General features: G+C 39.5%; 2 protein-coding genes and 1 long non-coding RNA gene across 3 annotated transcripts in view; 1 reads left to right on the top strand and 2 right to left on the bottom strand.

The window, feature by feature from the left end:
* Window positions 1-26885, bottom strand: part of LOC104965066 (low-density lipoprotein receptor-related protein 1B-like) — a 34059-nt gene that overhangs the window by 3981 nt on the left and 3193 nt on the right. Inside the window, exons 3-7 of the mRNA XM_010794007.1 lie at window positions 21621-21746; window positions 21035-21199; window positions 18025-18186; window positions 17316-17490; window positions 16876-16976 (exon numbers count right to left, since the gene is read on the bottom strand). Coding sequence (XP_010792309.1) covers window positions 16876-16976; window positions 17316-17490; window positions 18025-18186; window positions 21035-21199; window positions 21621-21746 — 729 coding nt within the window. The remainder of the gene's footprint in view (window positions 1-16875; window positions 16977-17315; window positions 17491-18024; window positions 18187-21034; window positions 21200-21620; window positions 21747-26885) is intronic.
* LOC104965063 (uncharacterized) lies at window positions 6989-9102 on the top strand. The gene is made up of 2 exons (XR_800506.1): window positions 6989-7748; window positions 7783-9102. It is a non-coding gene; the product is annotated as an uncharacterized lncRNA (long non-coding RNA).
* Window positions 9544-22857, bottom strand: LOC104965064 (kinesin-1 heavy chain-like). Its single transcript, XM_010794006.1, has 6 exons — window positions 22839-22857; window positions 13305-13376; window positions 12951-13055; window positions 11328-11544; window positions 10402-10546; window positions 9544-9750 (listed from the first exon to the last, which is right to left on the bottom strand). Exons 3-6 carry the CDS (start codon window positions 13044-13046, stop codon window positions 9747-9749), a joined length of 462 nt encoding a protein of 153 aa, XP_010792308.1. The 5' UTR covers window positions 13047-13055; window positions 13305-13376; window positions 22839-22857; the 3' UTR covers window positions 9544-9746.

Genomic DNA, 26885 nt, shown 5'->3' with positions numbered 1-26885 from the left:
TTGTATCATTTAGATACCGAAAGTACAATATATTGAACACTGTGCTGCTGTCATTTCCCCCTAATGATAACCTGAGATGGTGAATTATAACTCACAATGAAAATTGTTCAGGAAAGTGGGTATAGAGTAGACATGTAGAAATAGATAAGCTTATGATAAACCAGCCTTGTCTACTTATTAAGGAAAAGTGGGAGGTTCTTTTTAATGAACAGTAGCTTCTCTGCTTTATCAGCCATAAGTCTGTTCCTCTTCTCATCAAGCACATGAGAGGCAGCGCTGAACAGTCTCTCGCTGTCAGTGCTTGTGATTTGATCTTACTCCGCATATTTGTCCGGGTGTTTTGATTTCAAGTGGTGGAGTAATCCCGAAGTGGTGAAAGTCTTTGCAGTTACACCCCCTCGAGAAATGTCAGCTGAACACGTTTTACAAATCGCAATCCGCGCCTCTTTCTCTGATATTTTTAAATATCTCCAAGCGGCAGACATGTTGGCTGTGAGCCAGCCGCGAGCATGGTCGCGCGCCGTGCTTTTCGCCGCGTTTTGATTACGTCATCACAACAACACGTTAGCTTACCAACGTAACCCTGTTCTCTGACATTCGGTGATATTTTTTTGGTGCTAGAACTTCTTCTTTTTTTGGTGCTAGGTCCTTTTTAACCATTTTAACCGATAATTTTCGGCGGCCGAATATTCGGTGCATCCCTAGTCACTTATTATGCAAAATCCTCTTCTTCATGTCTCTTCTACATCAACATGTGTCCCCTCTGTGTAAAGAGATTCTGAAAGTTTCAGGAAAAAAGAATCTCTCTCTTTTTGTCCTGATCCATTTATATGAAAACCTGTCTTTTAAGACCGCGGAGTCTACTCATGTGCAGCCTCAAAATTTCTCCGAATGAAGTACGCCGGGCTCGGTAGATTTCCAAGTATGCTGGACATTGGAGCAGTCCTTCGGCGGCACTCGATGAAGTAGTATGCTTGAAATAGTGGCTCTGGAGCAGCTTTACTCGGGATTGAGAAACACCCAGAGAAACAGCACTTTTGAAACAGGGCTGAAACAGAGGGGATTATGGGTAATGCTGCAATGATCTGTTTGGTATTTGGAGCCAAACACTTCAGAGACATGTTTTGTATTTATCTGAGACCTTTAATATATTGATGGAAAACAGTATAATAGGGGACCTTTAAGTTGTGACACATCCTGTCTTTCACCAGCTCTGGGAATAATAACTCAAAGTACCTTCTCTACCCTGCTTAACAGAAACTATGACATTCTTTAGCGAGTTCATTCAGGAAGTATTGCTTCTCTCTTTATTGTCTGGAAAGTTAAATCTCTGCGGAAGAAAGACAAAAGTTAATTTCCTGTCGTCCTTTGCAACGTTGCCCTGGTTGTTTGCTTTTGACTAATTCACTCCTCGTCAATATCCTGCCAGAGTTCTTAGGTTCATCACAAACCCGTCTGACAGCAGTGGATTCAAATAATCAAGAGACGGAAAAACAAAACATCATCTCACATAACGTACTGCGTCTGAAACCAGTTGTATTACCGCTGTGTTAGCACATCTTACAGCTCACATATGTATAAGACAAATGCAAATATGTGTCCGATCCTTATATGCATGATGATTAACGCATATCACATCAAATTCAAGAATGCATACTTTAGTGAAAACAACTTTTTTTTATAGCTGAAACAAACATTTGATTACATTTTTTGTCAATCGACAGAAAAGTAGGGATACTGTTGTGATAAACGATTAATTGTCGAGTTAGTATTTCAATGAGTTTAGCTTCCTGATTTAAAAAGGTACAGTTTTATGTTGTTGAATGCGACGATAAACTGATTTTTTTAGCTTTTGCTAGTCGTCCAACTATTTGAAGATTAGCATTTAGGAAATTGGGATTACATTATTCATTCATTTCTAACATTTTATAGACCAAATGATTATTTTAGCCTTTAAATTTCATAAAAGTCTTGCCCCTTTCTTTCTCATCTGACAAATAAGTATCTTTCCAAATAACCTAGCATGTATAGAAATGAGTGATGCTGATTAAGTCCACAAACAACACACATATTGATTAGGCCTTTCTGGTTCATATTATCAAATTAAAAAGGCATCTATAGGGTTAAGCGCCTGAACTGGCTCTTGTCTCTTTCACTCATCCCCGTGTAGATTAAGCTCCAGCATCAGTACGGCTAATCAGTGGACAAATCTTCTCAGAGCCCAATCTGCTAAATCAGAGGAAGCACCTTCATTTGATGTGATGGTAATAAGATTAACATTAGTGCGCCGTGTGGTGGATCCGAAGAATAAAACCACGCAGAGCTACAGGACACCATGGCAAGGCCTCAGCTGAAGAGAAGTGCATGTGGGTCCATTTGAATGTTACGTGGTGGAAGAAATGTGCCGTTGTCAGCACATGTAGGAATCACACCCTCCCATTTTCTCCCGCCCTCAGGAACAACAAAAAGGAGCACCTTGGGAATAGTTTTCCAACACTAAATGCCTAACATGTTTCCAGTGAAACACGGAGAGTCTTTCTTTATGCGTTCTCACATGACACTTGTTAGCCAGGTCCAGAGCCCGGCTGCCACTGATTACTCTGAGTGAGTTATTTTCTTCTCTTCCAGTTAGAGAAGCGGAATGAGGTTATCAGGTTCACAAAGCTCAATTTGAATGCTCGTGTGTTGTCGTTACAGAACAGCCAAGATGTCAACGCTTTAGAAACACAGATATGATTTAACATACGTTTATTCAGACAAACTGTTTTCTTTGGTACTCAAATAATCCCTCCAAAACTTTTGCAAATGAGATTTGTGTAACGTGTTTCTGATAGACGTGCTGCATTTAAGTTTCGCATATTAGCCCATTTTTCAATGCTTTGAGCAGCAACAGTGCCATTCTATTAGGGCTGCTCGATTATGGCAAAAATCATAATCTCGATTATTTGGGTCAATAATTGATATCACGATTATTAAAAACGATTATCCATTTACTCTGAAAACATCCATTTATTGAAAACAAATTGAACAGTATGTTTTTAACAGTTGATTACCCTGAACTTTAAGTATAATTCAACTGAAAAACCAATACAAAATAAATAATAATAAAAATAAAGTAATCGTTTTATTTTGATTACGTTGTTTTCGTAATCGTTGCAAGCCAAAATCGTAATTGCGATAAAAATACGATTAATTGAGCAGCCCTACATTCTATGCACACGATTTAAAAATAGAGAACAAACAAAAGCATTAAAAAGGCTCATAAGGGGGAGAATTCGCTTTTTCTGGGATTATGGTTGGACTAAATCCTTAAAAATCGGAAACTGAAATCACAATTCCTAAAATCAGAAACTAGCAGAGCCTGTTAAGAACAGCACCGTGCCCTCCGCACGTAATCACACAACATATAGGTCGACTCTCCCTTAAACAGCCTACATTCAGCACAGGCTGCCCCAGTTACGCACCTCTCACCACGACTTTGCTCGAAACTCAACTCCCCGGGGTCTCGTGCAACTGTCAGTGACCACAATGTGTCATACTTTACCAACCACAGCATGCTTAAAGTGGGAGAGAGGAGAGAAATGGGAACATAAATAAAACACAAAAGGCGTGTTTAGTGACAGGTAGATTGCTCAATGAAGGAATGGGAGCAGGCTGTGGGAATCAACACTTGACACAAATCAAATGTAACATGGGCCGTCGTTCCTTCGATACAGTGAGTAGACCCTCACACTTCCTTGGAAATATCAAAAGGTTTCATCATCATTGAGGCAGCAAAGATCATTTGATTTATGGTGTTCGTACTATTTGAGAATGTGTCTGAAAGCTGCAATAAAAACTTGATTTAGCTTTGGATGACTTTACCTATAGTCTTTCACAAAATAGCAATTCATGTCTATCAAAAGTATAGGAGAAGAACTTGAAATAGTTTTGAGGATCTATCTAACTAAAAGTCCAAACCCTAACCAAGAGTCTCAATTCAATGCAATGTACACGAAGAGGGTTAGGGGTTAGAGTAACCCAACAACAAAGCAGTAAATCATTACATATAAGTCAAATGGGTAAGGTAAGATAATGCTCTGTTTAACCCGAAGGAAATTCTTGAGGCAGAGTTACAAAAGGTACAATACAAATAATAATAGCATAACATTGACACCATGTTTTGCTTACCAAAATACTTAAATTAACGTTAGTAATAGCAAGTAAGGACTCACTATTGCAAATAAGTGCACGCTGATTTAATGACAACACATCAGTGCATACAACACTATATTAACAAGACCTACTATGATTTATAGACACATGTTCAAGCCATAAAGGGGCCAATCTGCATAATCACTACTTTTACTTTTGGTACTTTAACTACATTTTGATGCTGATACTTTTACTTGAGTAACATTTTGAAAGCAGGACTTTTACTGTAACAGTATTCCTACACTCTGGGTACTTTTACTCAAGCACTTTTCTCACCTCTGTTAGTAAACTTTACGGTTCCTGGTTATGGGAATACGTGTTTGTACTAAAAAATCTCACCTTTAACTAATTGTCACGTTTTGTAAAGTTAACACAGAGTTGCAGCTCCTGTCTGTAATTATTTACAGAAGCTAATCTGTGGCTAACATTAGCTAGCTAATTAGCCTTCCTGCTAAACACTCCCAAACATTCGCACCTTAACGTACCTTCTCTTCTGGGGCGGGACACTCCGTGGCGGAAGAAGAAACTCACTCCAAGGCTCCAGAGTGAGGTTAAAATCTGGTAAAGTTTCCCGGTGAAGTAGCGACGGAGCACCGTGTGAACCTGGCTCTTCACTTGTCAGTTTGTCAGTTTGTCTCTCCTGCTCTTCCCCTGGCCGGTGTAATCCACAGCAAGCGCGCCCCCGTCTCCTGCTCTTCCCTGGCCGGTGTAATCCACAGCAGGCGCGCTCCCGCGGACTCAGCATGTCCGCAACAACTTTGGCAACTACCTTTAGGCAAAGATCGTCTATTGAAAGATGTATCACTACTACTTTTCAGTGGAGTCAAAGACAGGTTTATTACCAGGTTGGTTGACAATTTGACTTGATGTGGTGGTGCATACATACAAATAAAACGACAATTCAAAAACACAGATAGAGAACTATGTTAAGAACACTATAATAACATTACAAAATAAGAGTAAAAATGAAATAAAGCAGTATTTACATTGAAATAGAATGGAATGAAATATGTGCAGTAAAAAACCCAGATATTGTGATTGAAATAAGGTGATGAAAATATAATGAGAAATGTTGACGAAGTAATCACCATAATTCATCAAGTGTCTCGAAATTATGATTTAGTATCAGAATCAGAATGGGTTTTATAATTACCAAGTAGTTTTACGAGGGATTTGCTTTGGTATTAGTGGTGCAGACAGAGACACAGAAAGAAGAATAGGTAGCAAAATAAAAAATACTATGACTATAAAAGCTAATATTTACACAACATATAATTATGAGGGAATCTGAGTACAGTCAAATGTGATGCAGTGTGACAATACTATAAGATCGTCTATTGAAAGATGTATCACTCCACATTGGTTTCATGATAAAAAAAATATATATAGTATCCTACTTTTATATATTGAGTAAACTGTAATGTGGCCCTTCAATAGTGTTTTATTTGTCAGATGGTTTACAGTTTACTTATCTTCACGGTCAACTTTAACTTTTTAAAACATATACCTCTATATATATAAAACATATACCTACATTTATATATATATATAAAGTTGACAGTGAAGATAAGTAAACTATATATATAGGTATATGTTTTATAGGTAGGCCTATATGTTTTACTTTTTTTAGTACTGTTTTATTTTCTATTTTGGGATGTTTCTATTTTATAATTGTTTATTTTCAACTCTTTTTAATTTTAAATGATGCGCAATGCCTTGATTTATATACTGCTGTAATGTAACATTTCCAAATGTGGGATTAATAAAGTATATATAAGGGACAATGTTCAGCGAGGCGGTCATTATGGGTAAAAGAACACCCGACAGGCTGATCAAGAGCACGACGCCTCGCCTCGCTATACACATTATGCCTTACTTATTAGGCGTGTGGCTCAGTGGGTAGTGCGTTGGTGTTGGGATCAGGGGAGCACAGGTTCAAACCCCACTGCAGTCAGCATGTCGTTGTGTCTCCGAGACACTTCACCCCAAATTGCTCCTGTGGGGATTGCCCACAGTATTGAGTATGTAAATCGCTTTGGATAAAAGCGTCTAACAAGTGACATGTAGCCTAATGTTATTATCTGATCAGGGTTGAAAGAAGTACTCAGACCTTGTTCTTGAGTACAAATGGAAGTACCAGAGTGTAGGAATAATCTGTAATAATGTGAAAAGAATTAGCATCTAAATATAAAGTACCAAAAGTACTCATTCTGCAGATTGGCCTATTTCAGATTATTAAATATATGTTTTGATTGTAATTATTGATGCATTAAAGTGTTATCAAAGCTGGTAAAAGTGCATCTCGAAATGTTGACTTCGTATCTCTCGTATAAATGTTTTTTAAATGATTTTTTTAAAATATATATATATATTCAATAATGTGCAGCACTTTAAAATGTACTATAGCAATACAGTTGAATTGGAATGGATATTTAAATATTTTTATTTTAGAATATTTGAACTAGATGGTTCAACACAAAACTAATACACATACAGTATCAGCACATTTCTCCTATAATAACAGTACTAGATGAACATCATACACCGATGTTTTAAAAAAAATATCTTTCCATTTTAGAATTGGAGCAAGTTAACATAACCCAATTTCAATTAAATATTTATGATTGTTAATTCCTATATAATAATAAATACAAAAATACTTTAGGAGCTTTCTAGACAAATCAGAAAGTGCTTGTTTCAAGAACAGTGTCGTCCACTGCGCCACACGCCTCCCTGAATAATGAGGAAGACTTCAAACGAACACAACAAAATAGAAAGAGAGAAGCAATCGTTTTCTCATAATTATTTAATCACACATACATTTACATCATGCAATCAATCCAAAACTGTGATCTCATGAACTCCCCTGTCCGTTCTCCTCGGAGCGCTGCCATGTGTGCCCCAGTTATCCAGGAATGATCCAGTACCTTGTCCACTGATAGATCCTCAAAACTGTCCTTTTAAAAATTGACCAACTATTACACAGTAATAAAAAAAGTGGCTACACTTTTGTTTTTATTTAGAATTAATGCAAAATCAAATTTAGGTAAACACCTCAAATATTATTTGCTGTATTTCATTGACTATTCCCCTCTTCCCTCCCCCCCCCCTCCCCATTTCATATCCAGTTTTGGTGGTAGGTCAAAGGATACACATTTTGAGGTCCATGCTGCAAAGTCACAACTAATCTAGAAGATTACACCGATGGAATAAACCATCTCGATAGACACAAACACTGTCCTGTCGTAGATACATGGAGCTGCTCCGCCCTGCAGCTTGTAGAAAGTCTTTATTCTTATTTAAATTATTTGCCTTCAACAAAACAATTCCATTTTACAGGGCGTTGGAAGCGACTAACTCCTCCAGTCGAAACAGCCACACATGGAGTGTTTGCAGGTGTTGTGAGGAAGTGCTATTAAACTAAACGTTTTCTGTTACAAGGTTTTAGTATGACATCTTTTAGTGAGAGACGTAATCCTAGCTAGATCGGTTCCAGTCACCGAAAAACTATTTGCAGAAGCAGTTTTCTTTACGGTGTGTTTGTAAAAGCTTCTGTCAATATTGTCATTTGAATATCTACCACTGCAGGGAGTTTACTGTCGAGTAAAGTAGTAGATATTCATGTCCTAGGAAGACTCCTGTATCATGTTTCAGAGTGTTGAGAAATGGCAATGAGAGAAGCCCTCGATGAGAAAATACATTGAGAGCTAAAAGTTAGCGGAACAGAAGCTAACAAGAAAAAGGGGCAGTACTTTTTTTTTGTTGTGACTCCATATGGCAGGATTACCACTGCAAGCGAACACACCCACACGATATACAGTGTATTTTACAGTATATTGCACTTACACAAGATGTTAGTGTTCTCACGCTGGGGTTACAATCACAACAAGCTCTTAGCCGATGCAGTGGGGCTTCACAGGGTTACAAAAAAAAAGAGAAGAAAGCTGTGGTGGGAATTAAAAACACAACGAAAAGAACATCCTACACCCCTGACTAGATTTAGTGAAATAAACCCCTCTTACAGGTGATGACAGAAGATTGTTGTGCAATTTTAGACCCTGCTCTCCTGATTGGCTGATCAGCGGCGAGGGTCCGACCCATCGACTCACACCCCTGCCCGCCTCACCTTTCAAATATGAATCTACACAACGTCTATGGAGCAATGACAGAGGTACAGTACACTCAACCCAGCAAAACACTTTTCTGCACATTTACAAACCAAAAGAGGGGAAGTTAAAGAGTCTAAATCGATAAGAATCAACAACAACAACAACAAAAGGGTGTGGAGGGAGAACAAAAAAAAAGCAATACACAGAGGCGAGGCATCCTTGAAAAGAATTCATGATACAGGTACAACTAAAAAAACAAAAAGTCCTGGAGGTGTGTGTGTGTGTGTGTGTGTGTGTGTGTGTGTGTGTGTGTGTGTGTGTGTGTATTAGGACAGGACCAGCGTTGTGTGTGCCATCTCAGTCTATTCCCTGCAGCCTATGTGCTCCAATGTGCAGAGAGATATAAATAGCGGCCAGCATTATGAACCACCGATAGAAGTAAAAACAGTACATTTAGCTACTTAGCATAAGCTACGCTAAAAAAAAGGTGGAAGTTTTGTTGTGTCAACCGGATCATTCTCTTCCCTCTTACATTCTTTACATCCTTCTCATGAAGTCACCAATAACGAGTATAGGTTTCATTTTAACTTAATGATAAAAACAATTGGCCTCCACAGGTATTTAGTTAAATACATCTACAGTACACGGTTGCACGTCGTGGCTTTTTAGTTTATTTTTTTAATCCTTTTTTTGAGCCGTCCCCGTTGCTGTTGCCACACAGGTCTCACTCTCCAGGGTGTGCAGTCGTGCCAATTTTACATCTGTACAAGACCGGGCAGAACAGTAGTGCTCGACACCATCTAGTCAATTCAAAACCTTACAGTTGGTTTTTTTGAAAGTTTGTGTTTTCCTTAAAGTAGCGTGTCAAATCGAGAGAACGATCAATAACAGGAACGATGAACCGTACAGAGTTTAGCCTATAGGGTCAAGCTATCTCTCGTGTTGGGGATTCTCTTTTTTTTGGTATTTTATCTGTGTTTGTTTTAGATCTTGCTACCCTTACATTCAGCAATGCACAGTGTAGACCTACTCGCACGACAGATGACGACAGACTGTGCAAAAGAAAACCGAAGCTACACGCAGTGAGGTGTTCGCTGGTTTCGCCCGCAGAGAAATGCTCATACAACTGCGTTCGGTTCGGTGGATAACAATATTATTTAGCCTTTTGTTAATTCAAATGTGTTGTCTTTTCCTATTTTTGTTTTATTATTACATCCAGTACGAAAAAAGAGAAAAGTGTCATGATGAGATTTGGGGGGAGGGGGTGGAGCTGTACAGGCCAGGAATATTTATATATATATATTTATAATTCAGAAACTCCTTCGTGGCTCCAAAGCAGCGACGAGGAGACTGATCGCTGTAATGGAATGACAGGTTGAGGAGGGGGGGGGTGATATTGGCTTTTTCTTCTTCAGTGGTGTCCTCCTACTGTCCCGCTGCTCTTCAGCTGCACAGAAACACAAAGAGAATACGGCTGTTAATGAAGTTCAGACTTTCTGTAAATACGGCAGCAACAATCCGTCTTACAGCGAACACGTTGTTTAAGATCAAGTTGGAGTTGATTTCAAATTAAAAAAAAAAGGAAGCGGCTGCAATCAGGCACAAACATGAACATTTTAATAACACTAAAAAAACCTGGATAACAAACAAAATAAATACTTTTATTTCTAAAATGTGTCCAAAATATTCATGTGATGAGTCAAGGTTAAAATGGGGGTAGAATTATTTTACAACTGTGAGAAGACAGTGTGTGTGTGTGCCTGTGTGCCTGTGTGTGTGTGTGTGTGTGTGTGTGTCTGTGTCTGTGTCTGTGTGTGTGTGTGTGTGTGTGTGTGTGTGTGTGTGTGTGTGTGTGTGTGTGTGTGTGTGTGTGTGTGTGTGTGTGTGTGTGTGTGTGTGTCTGTGTGTGTGTGTGTGTGTGTGTCTGTGTGTGTCTGTGTGTGTCTGTGTGTGTCTGTGTGTGTCTTTGAGGGATTAGACTGTAGGAGAGTAATAAATGACAGAATGATCATTTCAATGATACGAGTAACAATACAACAGTCATGTATCCTAGGGGGATCATGGACCTTTCTGAAAACAAAGAGTGTGCTATTCTCACTTCTTCTCTGGTTTGCTGACGCTGGTGCCGCTGCCCCCCCGGATGGACACGGTCTGGCTGTTCTGGTAGAAGCCCCCCCCGCTGCGGTTGATGTTGAGATGGGTGGGCGACGCCACCGGCTGCTGCCCGGGCCGGATGGGCTTAGCTGGGGGACGAGAGACAGAGGAGGTTGAGGAGATCAAATCTTTGCATTTCATTTGAAAATATTATAAAGTTCTTACGAGATCCCCTCCATCGAATGAAAACAGTTCTTTATTTGGTTCGGGATATTCCCAAATAACTGGAACAAACTGCAACTCTGACTACTTTCAAATCCAGGCTGAAGACTTTTCTGTTTGCCGCTGCCTTTAATTGAACTATTCACATCTCACACTAACTGTTATTCATCTACCTGCTATTCATGTTTCATTATCTTTGCTTTTAATGTTTCTAGTGTGTCTAATGGTCTTAATGTCTTTCAGTTTTGTAAAAGCACTTTGAATTGCCTTGTGTTGAAAAGTGCGATATAAATAAACTTGCCTTTAAGTATTTTGTGGAGAATTTTAATAAAATGACACAAAACTATTGTCAGGATAAAAGAAAGGTGAGTGTTTGGTTCGGTTTCCCAGATATATTCAGAGCTAGTCTTTTCAAGTTTCCATTTTACTGAAGATGTGTACTCCAGAGGGCTTCCTTCAAAAAATGTTTTCCTTTACTTTAAATAATTCTTACATTTAAATATATAAGGAAAAATAGAATAATAAAAAAAGGGGCATTAGTACAGGTGCAGTATTGGCTCAACACGATACATGAAAACAATATCTATATTACAAACTGAAATGTCTTCGTCCATCTTGGCTGTGTGGAGAGTATTTTACAGATTTTAAAAAGTGTTATACTATCGTCACTGAGATATTCCAAAGACCCTGTGTTTCTGCCCTGCTCACCGATCTGGGCCGAGTGCCCCCTCCTCGCCATGTTCTTGGCCCTGACGGCCTCCTTGATGCGGTCCACCTCCTGCTGGTAGCGCTTGCGGTCGCGCGCGGCGTTCTCCTTGGCCTCCTTCAGAGCAGACTCCAGGGCCTTGACCCGCTCAGCTGTAGCACGAAGACGTTTTTCCAGTTTTGGAAGTTCACAGCGAAGGTCTGCATTGTCACGAACCAGCTGCGGGACAATTTGCATCGTGTTAAATCCTCTACATTTCAACTTTTAGAGCAGGGGTGCCCAAACTTTTTTCACCGAGGGCCACGTACAGAAAAAGTATACGCAGGGCCGGGTCACTCGCTAGAGGTGAGGTGTATTGCGTCATACATTAAAACCCATAAGGACCCACCGTGACACGGGGGTCACATGAACTTTAAATGTTCTGGAAAGTTCCTTTTATCTCATGAAGTCTCTAAGTGACACACACTGAACAGTCTGGTGGGTCCTGATCGAGGACATGTGATTTTGTGTTCCCATGACAACATGTCCAAGATGTCCATGTGCCACACTAACACATGTGACAGAACGAGCAACATTTCAAAAGCTTTTTTTTTGTTGCTAATGGTAAAATTCAAGCCATTTAAGAATTAAAATGCTTACATAACATGTCCTTTATTACATTTAACCTGTTGTGGAAACATTTCTTGATCAAATTGATAAGAAACAAACATCGCTGTGACACTGGTGTCACATCGGGACTTTAACTCTAAACTTTCACAGTAAAGTGACATATGCACGATTAGAAATATGATTATGATCTGCTCAGTTAATTTAGCTGATTCAATTATATTGAGTTAATATGTTCTTATTCTTCAATTCAAAGAATGTTCAAACTAATTCAAACCAAAACATCATCCTCATTAATTAAGTTTAAAATAAGAGTTATTTTGCCATTAAAGCCCAATGTGACAGATATGTCACATTTCAGATATTTCACACGAGAGGGGGTTACTTGTCAGAAATGTGTTCTAGGTGGTCTATTTAGTCTGAATTATGTTCCCCTTAATTTCCCCAAAAGTAGAAATGAGTTATAAATGAGCTAAATCAAACGTAGGTAAATTACGCTTGACACTTGAAAATGCCGTAAGAAAAAAACATCCCAGCTCTCCAGAGGGTTTCGTATATTGTGTTGGCAGCTCTTTCCTCAAAACAGAAGCTTAACATTAGCTCATAATAAGGGGGAATATGAAGGGTGCATTTCAAGATTGATATGTAAATAAGTATTTGGGCTTTTTTCTTATCAACTTAGATTTTTTTGAAAATGTTTCCAACTTTAATCGACTGACTTTATTTGAAAAGTGGTCTCAGTAACACATGAATACTACTGTGTAATATATTTATATTTAAGAAGTACAACACAAGACGAGCACAAGTTTCATCTGTGGGCCGTATTCCATTATACTATTTTAATCTGCTGAGGGCCGATTCAAAATGAACCGCGGGCCGCATTTGGCCCCCGGACCGTAGTTTGGACACCCCTGCTTTAGAGCAAGATTGAGCAAAGAAAACAACAGCAGGAGAAGATTGAAGAAAATACAAATGAATGAGATGAATATAGTATATGGTTGTGTTCATTAAAGTCGTACCTGTTTGTGAACTTTGGTGAGCTGCTCAAGGTTGTTCTCAAGAAAGGAGATTTTCTGTTTCTGTGCTGCACTCCCACCTGTGTCGTCGGAGTCCATCTCAGCGCTCTGCACGGCACAGAACACAAGCATTACTACTTAAATAACAGGCGTTAAATAAGGGGGATCATATCATCAGTAATCCATACACGACAGAACGTACATTTAGCAACAATCACAATGGAATAAAAGATAGAATCAGCTTTGAAAACACTGATTCTAATGTTGCTGAATGTTTCAAAACTATTGTTATTTTGTTCACATGTGTGTAGTTAAGCAAGTCACCCAGAAAATAAATATATGTTCACAGTAGTTCACCTTTTTCACCCGGGTAGCCAGGTCCTGGACAAAGAGCTTCCTCAAATTGTGCAGAGTCTGCAGTTCTTTGGCCTGAAAAGTAAAAAAGACGAGCAATTAAAATCTGAATATATAAATCCATTACAACCGACTGAACCAATCTTTAGTTAATCATAATCACATTCATTAAACTGTAAATACAAGCTGCCAAAATAAGACCAATAATCTTTATTGAAGACTTGAAATGACTGTTGTTTCTCCCTTTAGTATCTACAACTTAAAGCAATGTGTCCGTATGGGCTCAGACAAGAACTCAATAATGCAATCTATCGTACTGGCAAAGGGACAAAACTAGGGATGCTCCGATCGATATCGGCCGATACTAAATGCCGATCGCATGACGTAAAACACATGACACTTTTGTCTGTGCGCGGCAAAACGAGCTCGTCAAAATGGCTTCACCGGTCTGGCAGTGTTTTAAGGTGTCCGAAAAAGACAATAAAATAGCGGTATGCAACGTGTGTGAAGCAGAAATCCTGCAGCTCCGCCCGCTGTGACGGACCGCTGAGCGAAACACACACTAAGAGTTAGACCTAACACACTTAGATATTTGATCTACATCTGGAACAAGATACACTAGTTATACATATATTTATTCTTCACTGTCACTCATTACTGGATCAGTGAGCTGCATGAGATACTGACAGGCTGTCAGGAGAGAGAGAGAGAGGGGGAGAGAGAGAGGGAGAGAGAAAGAGAAAGAGAAAGAGAGAGAGAGAGGGAGAGAGAAAGAGAGAGAGAGAGGGAGAGAGNAACATGAGTACACAGGTATAGACAGAGAGAAGGAAGAAGTAAGATGTCCCGCTGATTAGATTCAGCCCCTAGTTTTGCTGATATAGGCTTAGTTTGTTGGGGGACATCTTACTTCTTCCTTCTCTCTGTCTATACCTGTGTACTCATGTTCCGATTAACCCAGCTTCCCCAAATTTCTTTCTTTTTGGTGTCTATATACGCCAGGATCCGGAGTCATGGATGATCCTGCGGTCCTGTGTCATGGATCGCGAGTCCTGGATCTTGAGTCGTGGCTGTGGTCCTGGATCATAAGTCCTGGATGTATATCCTCGTGGATTCATCTTCCTATTATACACACATGCATTTCCAAACATTTGGACTACCTATGTTGCAAATGTATTATCTTTTCAATTAACACACGGCATCTATTGCACGTCTGTCCATCCTGGGAGAGGGATCCCTCCTCTGTTGCTCTCCCTGAGGTTTCTCCCATTTTTCCCTTTAAACTGTGGGTTTTCTCTGGAAGTTTTTCCTTGTACGATGTGAGGGTCTAAGGACAGAGGGTGTCGTATTGTCATACTGATATTCTGTACAAACTGTGAAGTCCACTGAGACAAACGTAACATTTGTGAAATTGGGCTATATAAATAAACATTGATTGATTGATTGATTGATTGATGTATCAGAAAAGTCTGAGTCTCCAGGGTACTTTCAGTGTTGACTGTTGTTGGTTTGTAAAGTTTCAAAGGTTAAACTGCTAATAAATTCAACTGCTGATCGTGGAATCTGCGGGCAATCCTATAATGAATCTGTCAAAGCCAAAGCATATAAGATTTCTTGCGAATCATTTAGCAACCATGATAACAAAAATGCAAGTATTTTCCCTGATGAATAGGTAATGACTCCATGTGCCTTTACTGTTTAATTAAGTCACATGTAAAGTTTGTGACAGCTATTCCAAAGTAATAAGCTCTGAATCATTACTGCACAACTGACACCTCTTTTTCTACCTCTTAGTCATTATTCACAACGGCTGATTTACAGTCTAATGATAATTTAAATCATTTCTTGTAACTCATAATCAGTCTCTGATGGTAAAGGATGACCATCACCTTTATAGCTAATGATTTACGTGTCATTGGTTCATGTTTGTTTATTATCTTCAATTATTTATAAAAAAGTCAGTGTGACCAGAAACCAGACTAGGCGTCAAATGCAACAGTGTATTCCCCTTGGTCCAAATCAAATTAACAGGTGTAAAAGCACCAATAAAAACAGGAAATCATTGGACAAATAATCCGTACAGTGAGAGGCATAGCAACATAGGAATATCTCCGTCCAAACTAACATTAAAACCAAATGATTTCATTCCATTTGAGAAGAATATGGGACATGTTTAAATTGGATCCTGTTTGCCACAAAGACATGAAAGAGTGCTATTCAGGAATTTATATAAAAATGCAAAGCGACGCATAAACATTGTGCCTCCTCAAGAGCATCTTTTTATCTGATAAATAACTGCTAAAGCTATCTTCTCAGCTACAGCATCAGCTATGTGTTGGACTGCAGTTTAAATTACTGTTGTGGTTTACTACTGTCTTAGGTAGGTTTATTGATCTCACTGGAAAACACAATTGCTGAAGTAAATCAGATTTTCTGCATTCTAAGACAAAAACAAGGCTGTTGTATAGTTAAAAGCCTTCACAGGAATAATATTTAAATATCTCTCAGTGAATAATGATGAGGGCTGACATGTTTACCAGTTGTCTTGACTCTGCATTTTAAAAATATCTTTAACCTGTGTCAGTGTTTAATGCAAAATTATCTTTGCAATTGAAGCAGTTCTGCCATATACCCTCATTTCTGGAAGGTTTGATAAAGTATGCATTTACTCCGAGTATTAAGGGCACACATTATGATTTCTTGACACAGACATATCCATCATCTCACATAATCTCTGGTCTTTGCAGAAAATAATAAACCACATTATCAAGATCTGTTAACCTCATCGAATAGGATGGGATCATTTGCATAGAAATTGATTCCATCCCTGGGAATTTGTGAACGATGACCGAGAATTTAAATTTAACTACAGTGGACAATGGGCAGTTAAAAAAAATAGAGAGTTCGTCTTTTTGAAATGGATTTCCAATTTCCTCCTTGAAGAGATTTTGTACATAGCACTGCATATGATTATGGTTGAGGTGGTATTAATCTATGGGGCAGCGCTTTGAGTAGTCTTTCACAATAATTCCCTCGGGTCTGCCTGCCTAGCTTTTGTCTGTTGCAGGTTTGTGCCGTTGGATTTCATGGCATGTTATGCCACTGACATATACCTCAACCTTCTTTTTTCTTACAGACCTACTACTGGAGAGTCGGAGAGGCCTGACATCAGCTCTTAACTGCAAGGAGGAACAGCATGATATGTTCAGAATGGCAAGCGTTGAAGGGGCTTTGAAACCATTTTTATCTGCCTGAAAACTTTAAGCTCCAGTGAGGTGTCACAGCGTAAGATGGTGTACTAGCACTCAGCCCCCTGCTGGGCAATGGCCTCCACGCAGTGACATCAAACCCTCCCTCAACTTAAGGATTTCTTTCCAGAGGAAGACATCTATCTTGTTCTCCGAGCAGGGAAATCGTACCCCTTGGTGATTTTCAGTGTTGCATCTAAAGCCATGATTTCTGGGGCGCGGAGCCAGCAATTGAATGGAAACAGTAAGTGTGAATAATAGTGGAGAAAATTCAATTTTTTTTATTTTTCCCCCACTTTCCTTCACCCATTAAGCAGTGACTTACTGACAGAAAGGCAGGTTGGTGTCGGGGTCCAGGTGACAGGTGCCTCCATTGTAGCAATATCCGTCACACAGCTGACAACTCGGTGCTATTCTGCCATTTGTGCAACTGGAGGGTGAAGAAATAATGGAATGCTAGTGACAAGCAGAAAACCACACTTTTACAGAAAAGATAAATGAGTCAGTGTCTGACATATGCATATTTATATAAAAGGGGAGAGTTCTAATTCATTGACATAACAGACACTAAATTACTGTAGGGTGAGTTAACTTATACATATTTCAGATTTAATCAAATCAATTCATTCAAACTTCAGCCTGCGGATACAGCTACTGGAACCTGGGGATATTCTGCAGAGCTGATACTTCTCTATAAAGGAAGAGGACTGTGAAGCAGTACAGGAAATGTATGAGGGACAAGAAAAGTGAGAATGTACCAAGTACTCACTTGCAAACCACATCCCCTGTATCCTCATTAATGAGGCAGGGAGCTCCATGGCAACGGAGACACTTGTCCACCTCGCATTTGTTACCCTCAAACCTGGCGGGACACACACACTCTACGTATCCGCTGCTGGATAGCGTGCAGGCCTTGGAGTTCACACAGTAGTGATGACAGATGTCTGTTACACAGTCATAGAGACAAAGAGAAAGAGAGAAGATAGTGCGTAATGAGAAACTGGGACATAGTTTAAGCTTGCTTGATTGGAATTGTACAGGACTTTTAATGGGACTCAATTATCTACATCAAATGACATCTTAGCCACAGATGAAAGCATATCACCCCTTGGGCACGCAATGGTAGGAAAATACTAATGACGAGCAGTCTAAATTGTTTTCCACGCAACCCATTGAGACAAAGCAAAGGAAAATACATTATCACTTCTGCACAGAAACACCCAAGCGTTGTTTGATTGTAGTATTTAGATTTCTGTTTATCTGCAAATATAGGAAAATGCAGTGAAAATACTTCAGGGGGTTGTTTTTGTTCACAGTCTATGTCTTTGAAATGCTTATTTCTGTAGATGTTATGCAGCATAACTAAATTCAAAGAAAGCTTTGTGGTGACTGGTCTTGCGGCTACACTTGAAACACTAGTGGAAATCATATGTGCGTAACCATTAAAACTTCTTGTGTTTGCAATGGGCAGGACTTACGGTAAAGACAACGGTCCCCAGTATATTCTGACATGCAGCGGCACACCGGCTGGTTTCCCTGAGTGACGTCGCATGTTCCCCCATTCAAGCAGTAGTTGTCACAAATCCTCCGCTCACAGAAAGGCCCAGAGAAACCAACAGGGCAGCGGCATGTAGGCTTACCTGGGAAAAAAACAGAAAAGGAGCGATTAAGAGAGCATGAAAAGCCCCCAAAAACAACAGCTCATTGATCCTACTCACAAGTATTTTTTGTCCGGATATATAGCTTATTCCTCTGTGCCATAGACCACTATTGTTGTCTGAAAACTATTAAATACTTTCAACACATCAATGCACATCATTGCGCCGGATGACATTTCCTATTATGTGTCGGTCTCACAAACACTGTCTTGCTGCTGTGAGTACTCTCAAGCCCTTACGGATGAAAACAGTCCCCAACAAATTGACTTCCTGTTTGCTACATGGCCCTCAACTACATAACTGCGACTGAGTACACTTATACCAACTACTAATAGCACAAGCTTCAATCTGTCAATCATAGTTCCACAGTCACCAAGACAGGTGCTAATCAGTAAAACAGTAAAGGTAAAGAACCATCCTTCCATCCATCATTTTTAGACAAATATTCATGTATGGGTCAAGGTGACCGCAGATTGGCACCTATGGATAGAAGCTAAGGTGCTCTTTTTTGTAGTGTACGCCCTCCAAGTCAATCTAGAGGATCCCAAATGGTTCACAGGCCAGACATAATTTGCATATTATTCCCCCAGCATGTTCTAGGTCTGCCCACAGTTTTCTCCCTTGTCAGACATGTCTAGAATTTCTCTAACAGGGAAGCGTTCGAGAAGCATCCTAATAAGGTTTCTCAAGGACCTCAAGTGGCTTCAAAATGAGGGAGCGGCGGTTTGACTGAGTGGTTTTGTTTTGAAGTTAATTTTTTTACAGTGTTTTCTTTCATACATATTATTTTATTTAACAATTGGGAAGAAAGACCATTCTTTTAACAGCTACTCTTCAATAAACACATGTTTGCTGATTGTGGTTCAGAGACATTTGCACTAGGAAGACCCTGCAAGTGGTTGCATACTGTGGTAAAAAAAAAAAAAAAAAAAAACATAAACTAGAATATCTTTGGATGGATTTGTGTATATTTCAAATATCTGAAGGACAGCTAAATGCTGTGAGACAAAATAATTCAAAATGTAAATGAATGTTGTTTTTTGGTATTAGTTATTATAGCCCCTTTGGCAGAAACAATGAAGTTATGGTTATGTGTGGGCCGGTCTTTAAAGGACTCTTGTCTGGTGAACTTTATATACTTCCCTCCATTAATGTCCTACAAGTCAGAACAGTTGTGTATCTATGTTTTAAGTATGTGTTTTGTTGCAAACAGTCCTATAAGAGTTTAGGGAAACCTGTTTAAGTGACAGTAAAGCTGCAGGATTCAACGACACCTTTTGTTTTTAAAGATAACACTGGAAATTCTAGCCTCTAATTGATTGTGGCGCTGACTCCAGTCCCCTTATTTTATCACCGAAGCAGTGACTTTAGGAAACCTATTTGACTGTATTCACTCCTTCGCTGAACTTTGGTTGGTCATTTATATGTTTATGTCTCAAAGAAAAGCAAGACCTTTATGAGAAAAAATAAAATTGTCAAGCATGAATAAAACAAAAGGCCCCAGCAGCACAACACATATAACAAGACTTTCCTTTTCCCCTCAGCTGTCGGCCATAATATGAAAACAATGTATGATCTAGTGTAGTATGATGGAATTCAACCAAAGCGCTTGCAAATGAAAAAAAAGACAACACTGATTGTCACCAATAGAAGCCCTGCCTTCTCTTATTCAGTCGTGAGGCCCTCCTGCAGTGATCTCACAGCAACATGATTCCTAGCTATGATGACAGACAGACTACATTTTTATTCCATGCAGCAGTGATTATCCTGGCGTCTGTTTATGTCACGTAGAGCCGATTTAGGGTTTCAAAGACCACTTTAAAACAAGGTGAAAACACAGATTATAAAATATCAGTTGACTTGGGTGTATGTTTTTTCCAAAGGCCAAAAGAAAACAAATAGATTTGATTCTAAGCTTTAGAAAAGCCAGAAGGGAGTGGAAAATGTCCTCTTTGAAGGTATAAATGTTTATTAAAAAGCCTTCCCATTAAAAAAAAGAAAAATCTAAAGGACATAATTTTAAACCTCCAACTGCTTGGCGTAACTAATGAATCACTCAAACAAATTGCTTGGTTTCCTCCTTTTATGTACTGGCTGTCATTCAATGAATACATCTTTAATTATTTCAAACCATTTGGAAATGGTTATGCCATTATAATACATTTTTGTGGGAACAGAACTGCATTTTTTGTATTAGGGAAAATGCTCTGGTGAATCTTGTATTTTTCTGACAAATGGAAATGTTGTGGGTGATTGCTATGATTGGAAGATGATATACGGGCCTGTAAATCAATGGGAGCATTTTTAATAGGGCTCTTCATCCTGATTCAATTCCACCATTGACATCCCAGTATATTCATATACGTCCGCTAAATTGAAGGCAGAACTGTTTTTATTTCCAGAAACCACGAAAGCATGAAAGAAGACCTTGACTTGGAAGAAGGTTAATAAAGGAGGGTTGTTCAGCGAGAGCATCAATGACAGGAACCGTCAAACTGGCAGATGTAATCTAGCAAATGTGAGCTGAAGTGAGAAAGTTTAAAGGAAGACAAATTTGGTTGAATGCCATTGGGATTGAATTAGGATTAGGTTTGGGGTTAGGGTTATGATGATTGGAAGTATCTGTCTGTAGCAGCAAAAGGTTATCTCAGCAAGTTTAGTTTGCCCTGAGCTAAATATTAGGAATCAAAAAATAGAAACCACTTATTTAAAACATTCCGAAAAAAAGGGTGAAACACAAAGACAACAACACTTGTGAAATATAAAGCAAGTGCAGGGCAGAATCATGCTACAAATGTGGTTTGGTGAGTTTATTTTGAAGTAGACTTACCCAGGGGTGAGCCCATGCAGGTGCCTCCATTTAGGCAGTAGTCTGTACAGTGGTTGACCTCACAGCGTTCCCCGGAAAAGTCGGGCCAGCAGTAGCACCTCCAGTCTCCTTTCTCGTTGGCTAAGCAGCGGCCTCCATTCTCGCAGGGGGGGCGGCACAGTTCACCTTCACAACAGCAAAGCCCATATCGCTTACAGTGTGTAGCAGTCAATCACGTCACACAGTGCTATGCTGCAAATGTCGGCAACCAGAGTGGTACAGACTGGACGTTTTTAGAATGGATAAGGAATCACTGCACGCAGGAGGGGGGCTTTGTTGAACCTCATTACACGACAATTCCTCACAATGGAGTGTGGTTTGGTGTATGCACAACTGTGCATGTCAGCTCATATACAATTTTTGAGCTGTCTTTTGACACATTTCCAATTACATTTAGGGTTTTCAGTGCTTATCAAAATCTTTTAAAAGTGAGAATTGTTTCAGATTTTCTCCACACAAGCAAGGTTTACAATATCCACCAATATAGGTGCTCTTAAAAATTCCACAACAAGAAATGTTTACGATGAATATGCGAGATTAGGCCTACCTGAGATGATGCTATCACTACAGGTGCCATTTACCAGCACCTTCCCCTCCGGACAGGTACATCTTGCGCCCGTTGGGTTGAGCAGACACATGAAATCACAGGACATTCTGAGGCACGGATTTGATGCTGTAGAGAAAGTTTAAAAGAAAAAAGAGAGCCAAGAAGATAATCTGTCTGTCTGGTTTGAGATGAGAAAGACATTTTGTTTGTTTGTGAAAAGTGTGTTTGTTCTGTCTCAGATTAAAGCTATCTATTTTAAGTGTTTTAATTTCCCTTTTTGAGGACTGGTGTTGTCTTGAAGCCTGGAGAGAAACAAGGCTAGCGCATGTGAAAAACTCCACTCAGCGCCCTTTTCTCCAGATTGAATAATCAACGACTTTGGAACGCGTGAATTATTTCCCATTGTCTAATTGATTAGCGGCACTCTGAAGTGCCCTTCCCCCTGCCGCCTACAATGGCGAGACAAAGAAATGTAAACATCTTGTGAGAAAGCACTCTGAATTCAACAAAATAGCAAACACTTTCAAGAAGGTAGGTATAATGCATTAGGTTCAATACTGATAATCAGCATGTGTGCTCTATAATGGCGCATTTCCACTGCAGGGCCTCGCTCGGTATGGCTAGGTCTCGGTAGGCCTTGTTAGGACTGGCTCACTTTATGCTGCGTTTCCATTACAGTTTAGTAGCTGAGGCAGTAACTATAGTAACGCAGTGTAGGTGGAGCCGTGACGTCATCTTCAATGAGAACCACAGAAAAACTACATGAGCCGTTAGCTGTTAGCACTCAAGCTCACAGCTCCTCATATCTGTTCAGAAACTAGACAAAAGCTAAACCACAGACTGTCTGTGTCATGGCGAATACAGGCGCTGGTTTATTTATGTCTGTAAAGGCCATTGTTGTGAGTGTGGACGGTCGGAGCATATACAATATACAACGTTAGCTTAGCCAATCTCCACTTGTCAAAGCATTAATTCATGGTTTTTACTAACCGGTATCAGTATGTTGTTACTTCGGCATCATTTTGAAATATGTATTACAATTAAATCACGGTCAAATATGTTCATGTTGTTGTATTTGTAGCCCCCTTGCCAGCGATTCTCTCTCTAGTTTCTCTCATACTCAGCCCGACTCAGCCNAAAGGTTTCAACGACTAAGAGACAGACAAATGAAATCTACTTTATTCCTCGGGGAGGGGTGCGGGGAGACCTCTGTAAAACCAATGTTTCCTTGAGTTACCCACGAGATCCTCCTCTAAAGTCCACTATCCCACCCCCCCCCCCCGTACTTTATTCTCCCCCTGTGTACAACTACATCTTCTCTGTACCTCTTCCTCCCCTGTGTACAATACATCCTCCTCCTGTACCTCTTCTACCTGTGGTACAACTACATCTTCTCCTGTACCTCTTCTACCCTTGTACAAACTACATTTCTTGTACCTCTTCTCCCCTTGTACACCTACATCTTCTCTGTACTTCTTCTCCCTGTGTCACGACTGACATCCTTTCTGTACCTCCTTCTCCCCTGTGTACGACTACATCTTCTCTGTACTTCTTCTTCCCCTGTGGTACAACTACAATCTTCTCTGTACTTCCTTCTCCCCCTGTGTACAACTCACATCTCTCTGTGACCTCTTCTCCCCTGTGTACGACTACATCTTCTCTGTACTCTCTTCTTCACTGTGTACAACTACATCTTCCTCTGTACCTCTTCTTTCCCTGTGTACAACACTCACAATCCTTCTCTGTACCTTTTTTCACCTAAGACGCTATTATCCCACCTGGAAATTACATATTAGAGGAGACTATGTCTCAATGAGCTTTCAGGAAGTCCACCACACATGTCTCCTGACCTGCCATCCACTTCGTGCGTGTGTAGCGCCACGGCCGGACAGCGGGTCAGTGGTCTACAGCCAGCTGGAGTTAGTCTGGCGTCTGTCAGCGGGACGAAGGACTTTGCGTACATTGATTTATTACATTTATTGAGGTTTTCCCAAAGGTGACGCAAGGACGTCTTTCTGTTGGTCCTTAACGCAGGGTGTAATCAATGTTCCAACCTCATACCATTTATACATTTGGAATCTTTAATACTCAATCACCTACACCCACCATACACAGGATAGATAAAGTTCAATGGATATACAATTTATTTTGTTAAGAATTAGAACATTTCACACAAGACAAGTAAAGCGATTTCTATACACATGTGTAAAAATTCCTTTTGTAATAAAGTTTCTATGGAATCTAAAGCTTTTTTCAGAGAGGAGTAAAAACAATCTAATTTATGTAATGAATAAAAACATTCTTTGCTACATTAACCTTTCCTTTAGTTGTTATAAATTAACTTTTAGTGCATGTACATAAAAAAGTTTACAAGTTGTTACTACGCTCATAAACTTCTTGTCATTGGCGTATAATTTTTCTTTCTCATAATAAACATAACAGAACAAAAATAATAGCACGACCATGTATATATGACAGTGGAACTTTATTTCGTTATGTAAAAATCGGGAAACGCAATGAAAAATTGTGGAAAAGACTAAACTTATAGTTTTTACGAGTCGAGTCTTCCTTTGGTTTGCTAACCAAGGAAATTTTCTTCTTTACATGATGGACAATGGTACTTGATGACTTATGAAGATTGAGTATCTTTGTCTATGAGGTCTCATGAGTGAGACGGCCACGGCACTTCCGGACGACGTCCAAGACAAACGCCAAGAAAACCAAGGTCGCACAACAATCAGGTTCAGGTCGCCCATTTCTTCCCTACTTGCTCTCGCGTCCTTGCGGTAGGGTAGCGAGTCGACCTGCTCTTCCAAGACCATATAGCTGACAAGACTCTCCTTTTTTGCTTGGTATTGTCTGTCGTAGATTATAAATTAGACTCTATATACCCAAGATAAGTCAAAAGGAGTATCTGCAACTTATGGTGTTAAGACTAACCAGATAAGACTGTAAGGTCTCCAGACGTTAAACAACGTTCTTCTGGCAACGGACTCGCCCTCGTCTGACAACGATTCCTCTCCGTCCGGCAACCGAATTTCTCTCGTCTCGCAACAGTTTCTCTCGTCTGGCTAACGAAATTCCTTGTCTGGCAACGAATTTCTCTCGTCTGGCAACGATTCCCTTGTCTGGCAACGACTTCATCCCTAATTCCCTTATACCAGACTTGATCCGGTGGCAGGAGGTCATTTCTTTTTTCCAACTTATTCTCTTCCTTTCTCGCAATTTTTTGTCTCTCGACCTTACCAGTCTGCTTTAATCGTCTTCCTTCTGTCTGTCCTCATTGTGATTGTCCCTTGTCGTCTTCTTTCTGTCTCGTCCCTCAGGTGAGGTGTGGGGCCCTTGTACGTCTTTCTCTCGTCCTTCATTTGTGATTTCCTTTCGCTTCTTCTGTCCGTCTTCATTTGTGCATTTCCCTTGTCGTCTTCTCGTCTGTCCTCATTTTGTGATTTCCTTGTTTGTCTTCTTCTGTCTATCCTTCATTTGTGATTTCCCTTGTCGTCTTCTTCTTTCTGTTGTCATTTATGATTTTCCTTGTGCCTTCTGTCTGTCCTTTATTTTGTGATTTTCCCCTGCTGTCGCCTTCTGTCTGTCCACTTCATTTGTGATTTCCCTGTCCGTCTTCTTCCTGTCTGTCCTTCATTTATGATTTTCCCTTGTCGCCTTCTGTCTGTCCTTCATTTGGTGATTTCGCGTTGTCGTCTTTTCTGTCTGTCCTTAACAGAGGGGATTATGGGTAATGCTGCAACGATCTTTTTGGTGTTTCAGCCAATCAGAGACATGTTCTGTGTATATCTGAGACCTGTGATATATTGATGAAAAACAGTATAATAGGTGACCTTTAATAACCACCGTGTGTCATGAACACTTTGAATAAGCTCAACATGAAACCACTGCTGTTTGAACCACATGAGAATTTAGTGTTTGATAAAGCAGTTTTTCCTTTAGTATTTACACTGATTCAGTTTCTTATCACGTGTATTGTGACGCTAATATTGCTGTATTTTTTTGTAGTTCTCAAATGCTGTAACCAAAGAAAGGTAAGATTAAAAAATGTAATAGCTGCTGTCTGTTGATCAATCAGTGTTAAGAAAAGACTTAGGGATACTAAGGTGTAAGTGTATGACATGACACCCAGAGGTTAAAGGTATCTTTATTTTTTAATGTACTTTAAAATGTCAAAAAGACATATGGTAAGTGTACGTCTGTAAATGACAGAAGCGAGAGACGATAGTGAGGAATAACAGAAACAGAATTGGCAGGTGTTGTGTATTGTGGTATATGTGAGTAATGCTGGGAAACGTTGATGTGTTTATGCAATAATGTGATTCTAACGATCTGCTTTTAAATATCAAGAAAAATACGTTGGTGCTGCTTTTTCATTATAAGTATGCAGGGCTGTTGGAGAACCGTTAATACAAATCTTGATGGATTTTGTACATAGCATTGTGGTCGTGTTGGCAAATAAAACCTTTTGAAAGTTGTATGTTTGAACTGTGTCAGAGAAAGATTTGTTAAATAAATAATAGTTTATATTAGACTGTTTGTTGCCATCTAGTGGTTGAACACATGTAATGGGCCAATAGCTGCTCATGTTCAGGTCATATTTGTATGTTGTGCCGTTACTCTGACATGTTTACAGGCTTTAATGTTAAGAGAAACTCTCTCTGGAGGGATTTTAGCCTTTGCAGACCATTTACATGCACTAAAACCTATATAACACGCTAGAGGAAAAGCAAAACCCAAAATGCAGAGTATGGCCTCTTTAACAAATATGTTACCTCTATCCTGCCATGTGCGCTAATGTTTTAAACTTCCTTACAAGTCATTTTTAAGATTACATTTTTTTCGCATTTTTGGGATCTGTGTTTGACGATGCAATTTTTATTTTACGAGCCTGTTTTTCAGGTTTCAGGCTCGAAAATGACATTCCCAGAACAAATGACCATATCTTCCCTTCTAAAAGGGTTAAATTAATAATCTTTTTTCTCAAAGTAATGATAAACCTGTCAGTTGGATGTAGAAAGTCAGATTCAATATAGATGTTTTTTATTTAAAAAAAAATTCCGATTGAACATGGTAAAAAACTGTAAATGATAGTGTCCGTCCCAAAAATATTTTGTATTTATAGTGAAAACTAACCTTGGATGATGGGTTAGTACAGGGATTCCCAAAGTGGGGGTCGTCGCGAGACCCCGAGTGGGGGTCGCGAGATGATTACAAAATAAAAATGGAAAATAAAAAATGTATTAAAATTTTTTTTTT

This window comes from Notothenia coriiceps, unplaced genomic scaffold (genome assembly GCF_000735185.1).
Source record: "Notothenia coriiceps isolate Sejong01 unplaced genomic scaffold, NC01 NC01_scaffold00037244, whole genome shotgun sequence".
NCBI classification, from domain to species: Eukaryota; Metazoa; Chordata; class Actinopteri; order Perciformes; family Nototheniidae; genus Notothenia; species Notothenia coriiceps.
The sequence above is the reverse complement of the archived record's forward strand: the minus strand, read 5'-3'. Positions and strand labels throughout refer to the sequence as shown.

Coding starts and splice junctions, on each gene's coding strand:
- LOC104965064 (XM_010794006.1), bottom strand. CDS start 13,046: ATGGACTCCGACGACACAGGTGGGAGTGCAGCACAGAAACAGAAAATC. Junction 11,545..12,950: donor TCACCAAAGTTCACAAACAG/GTACGACTTTAA, acceptor ATTGTCCCGCAG/CTGGTTCGTGACAATGCAGA. Junction 10,547..11,327: donor GGGGCACTCGGCCCAGATCG/GTGAGCAGGGCA, acceptor CTCGTCCCCCAG/CTAAGCCCATCCGGCCCGGG.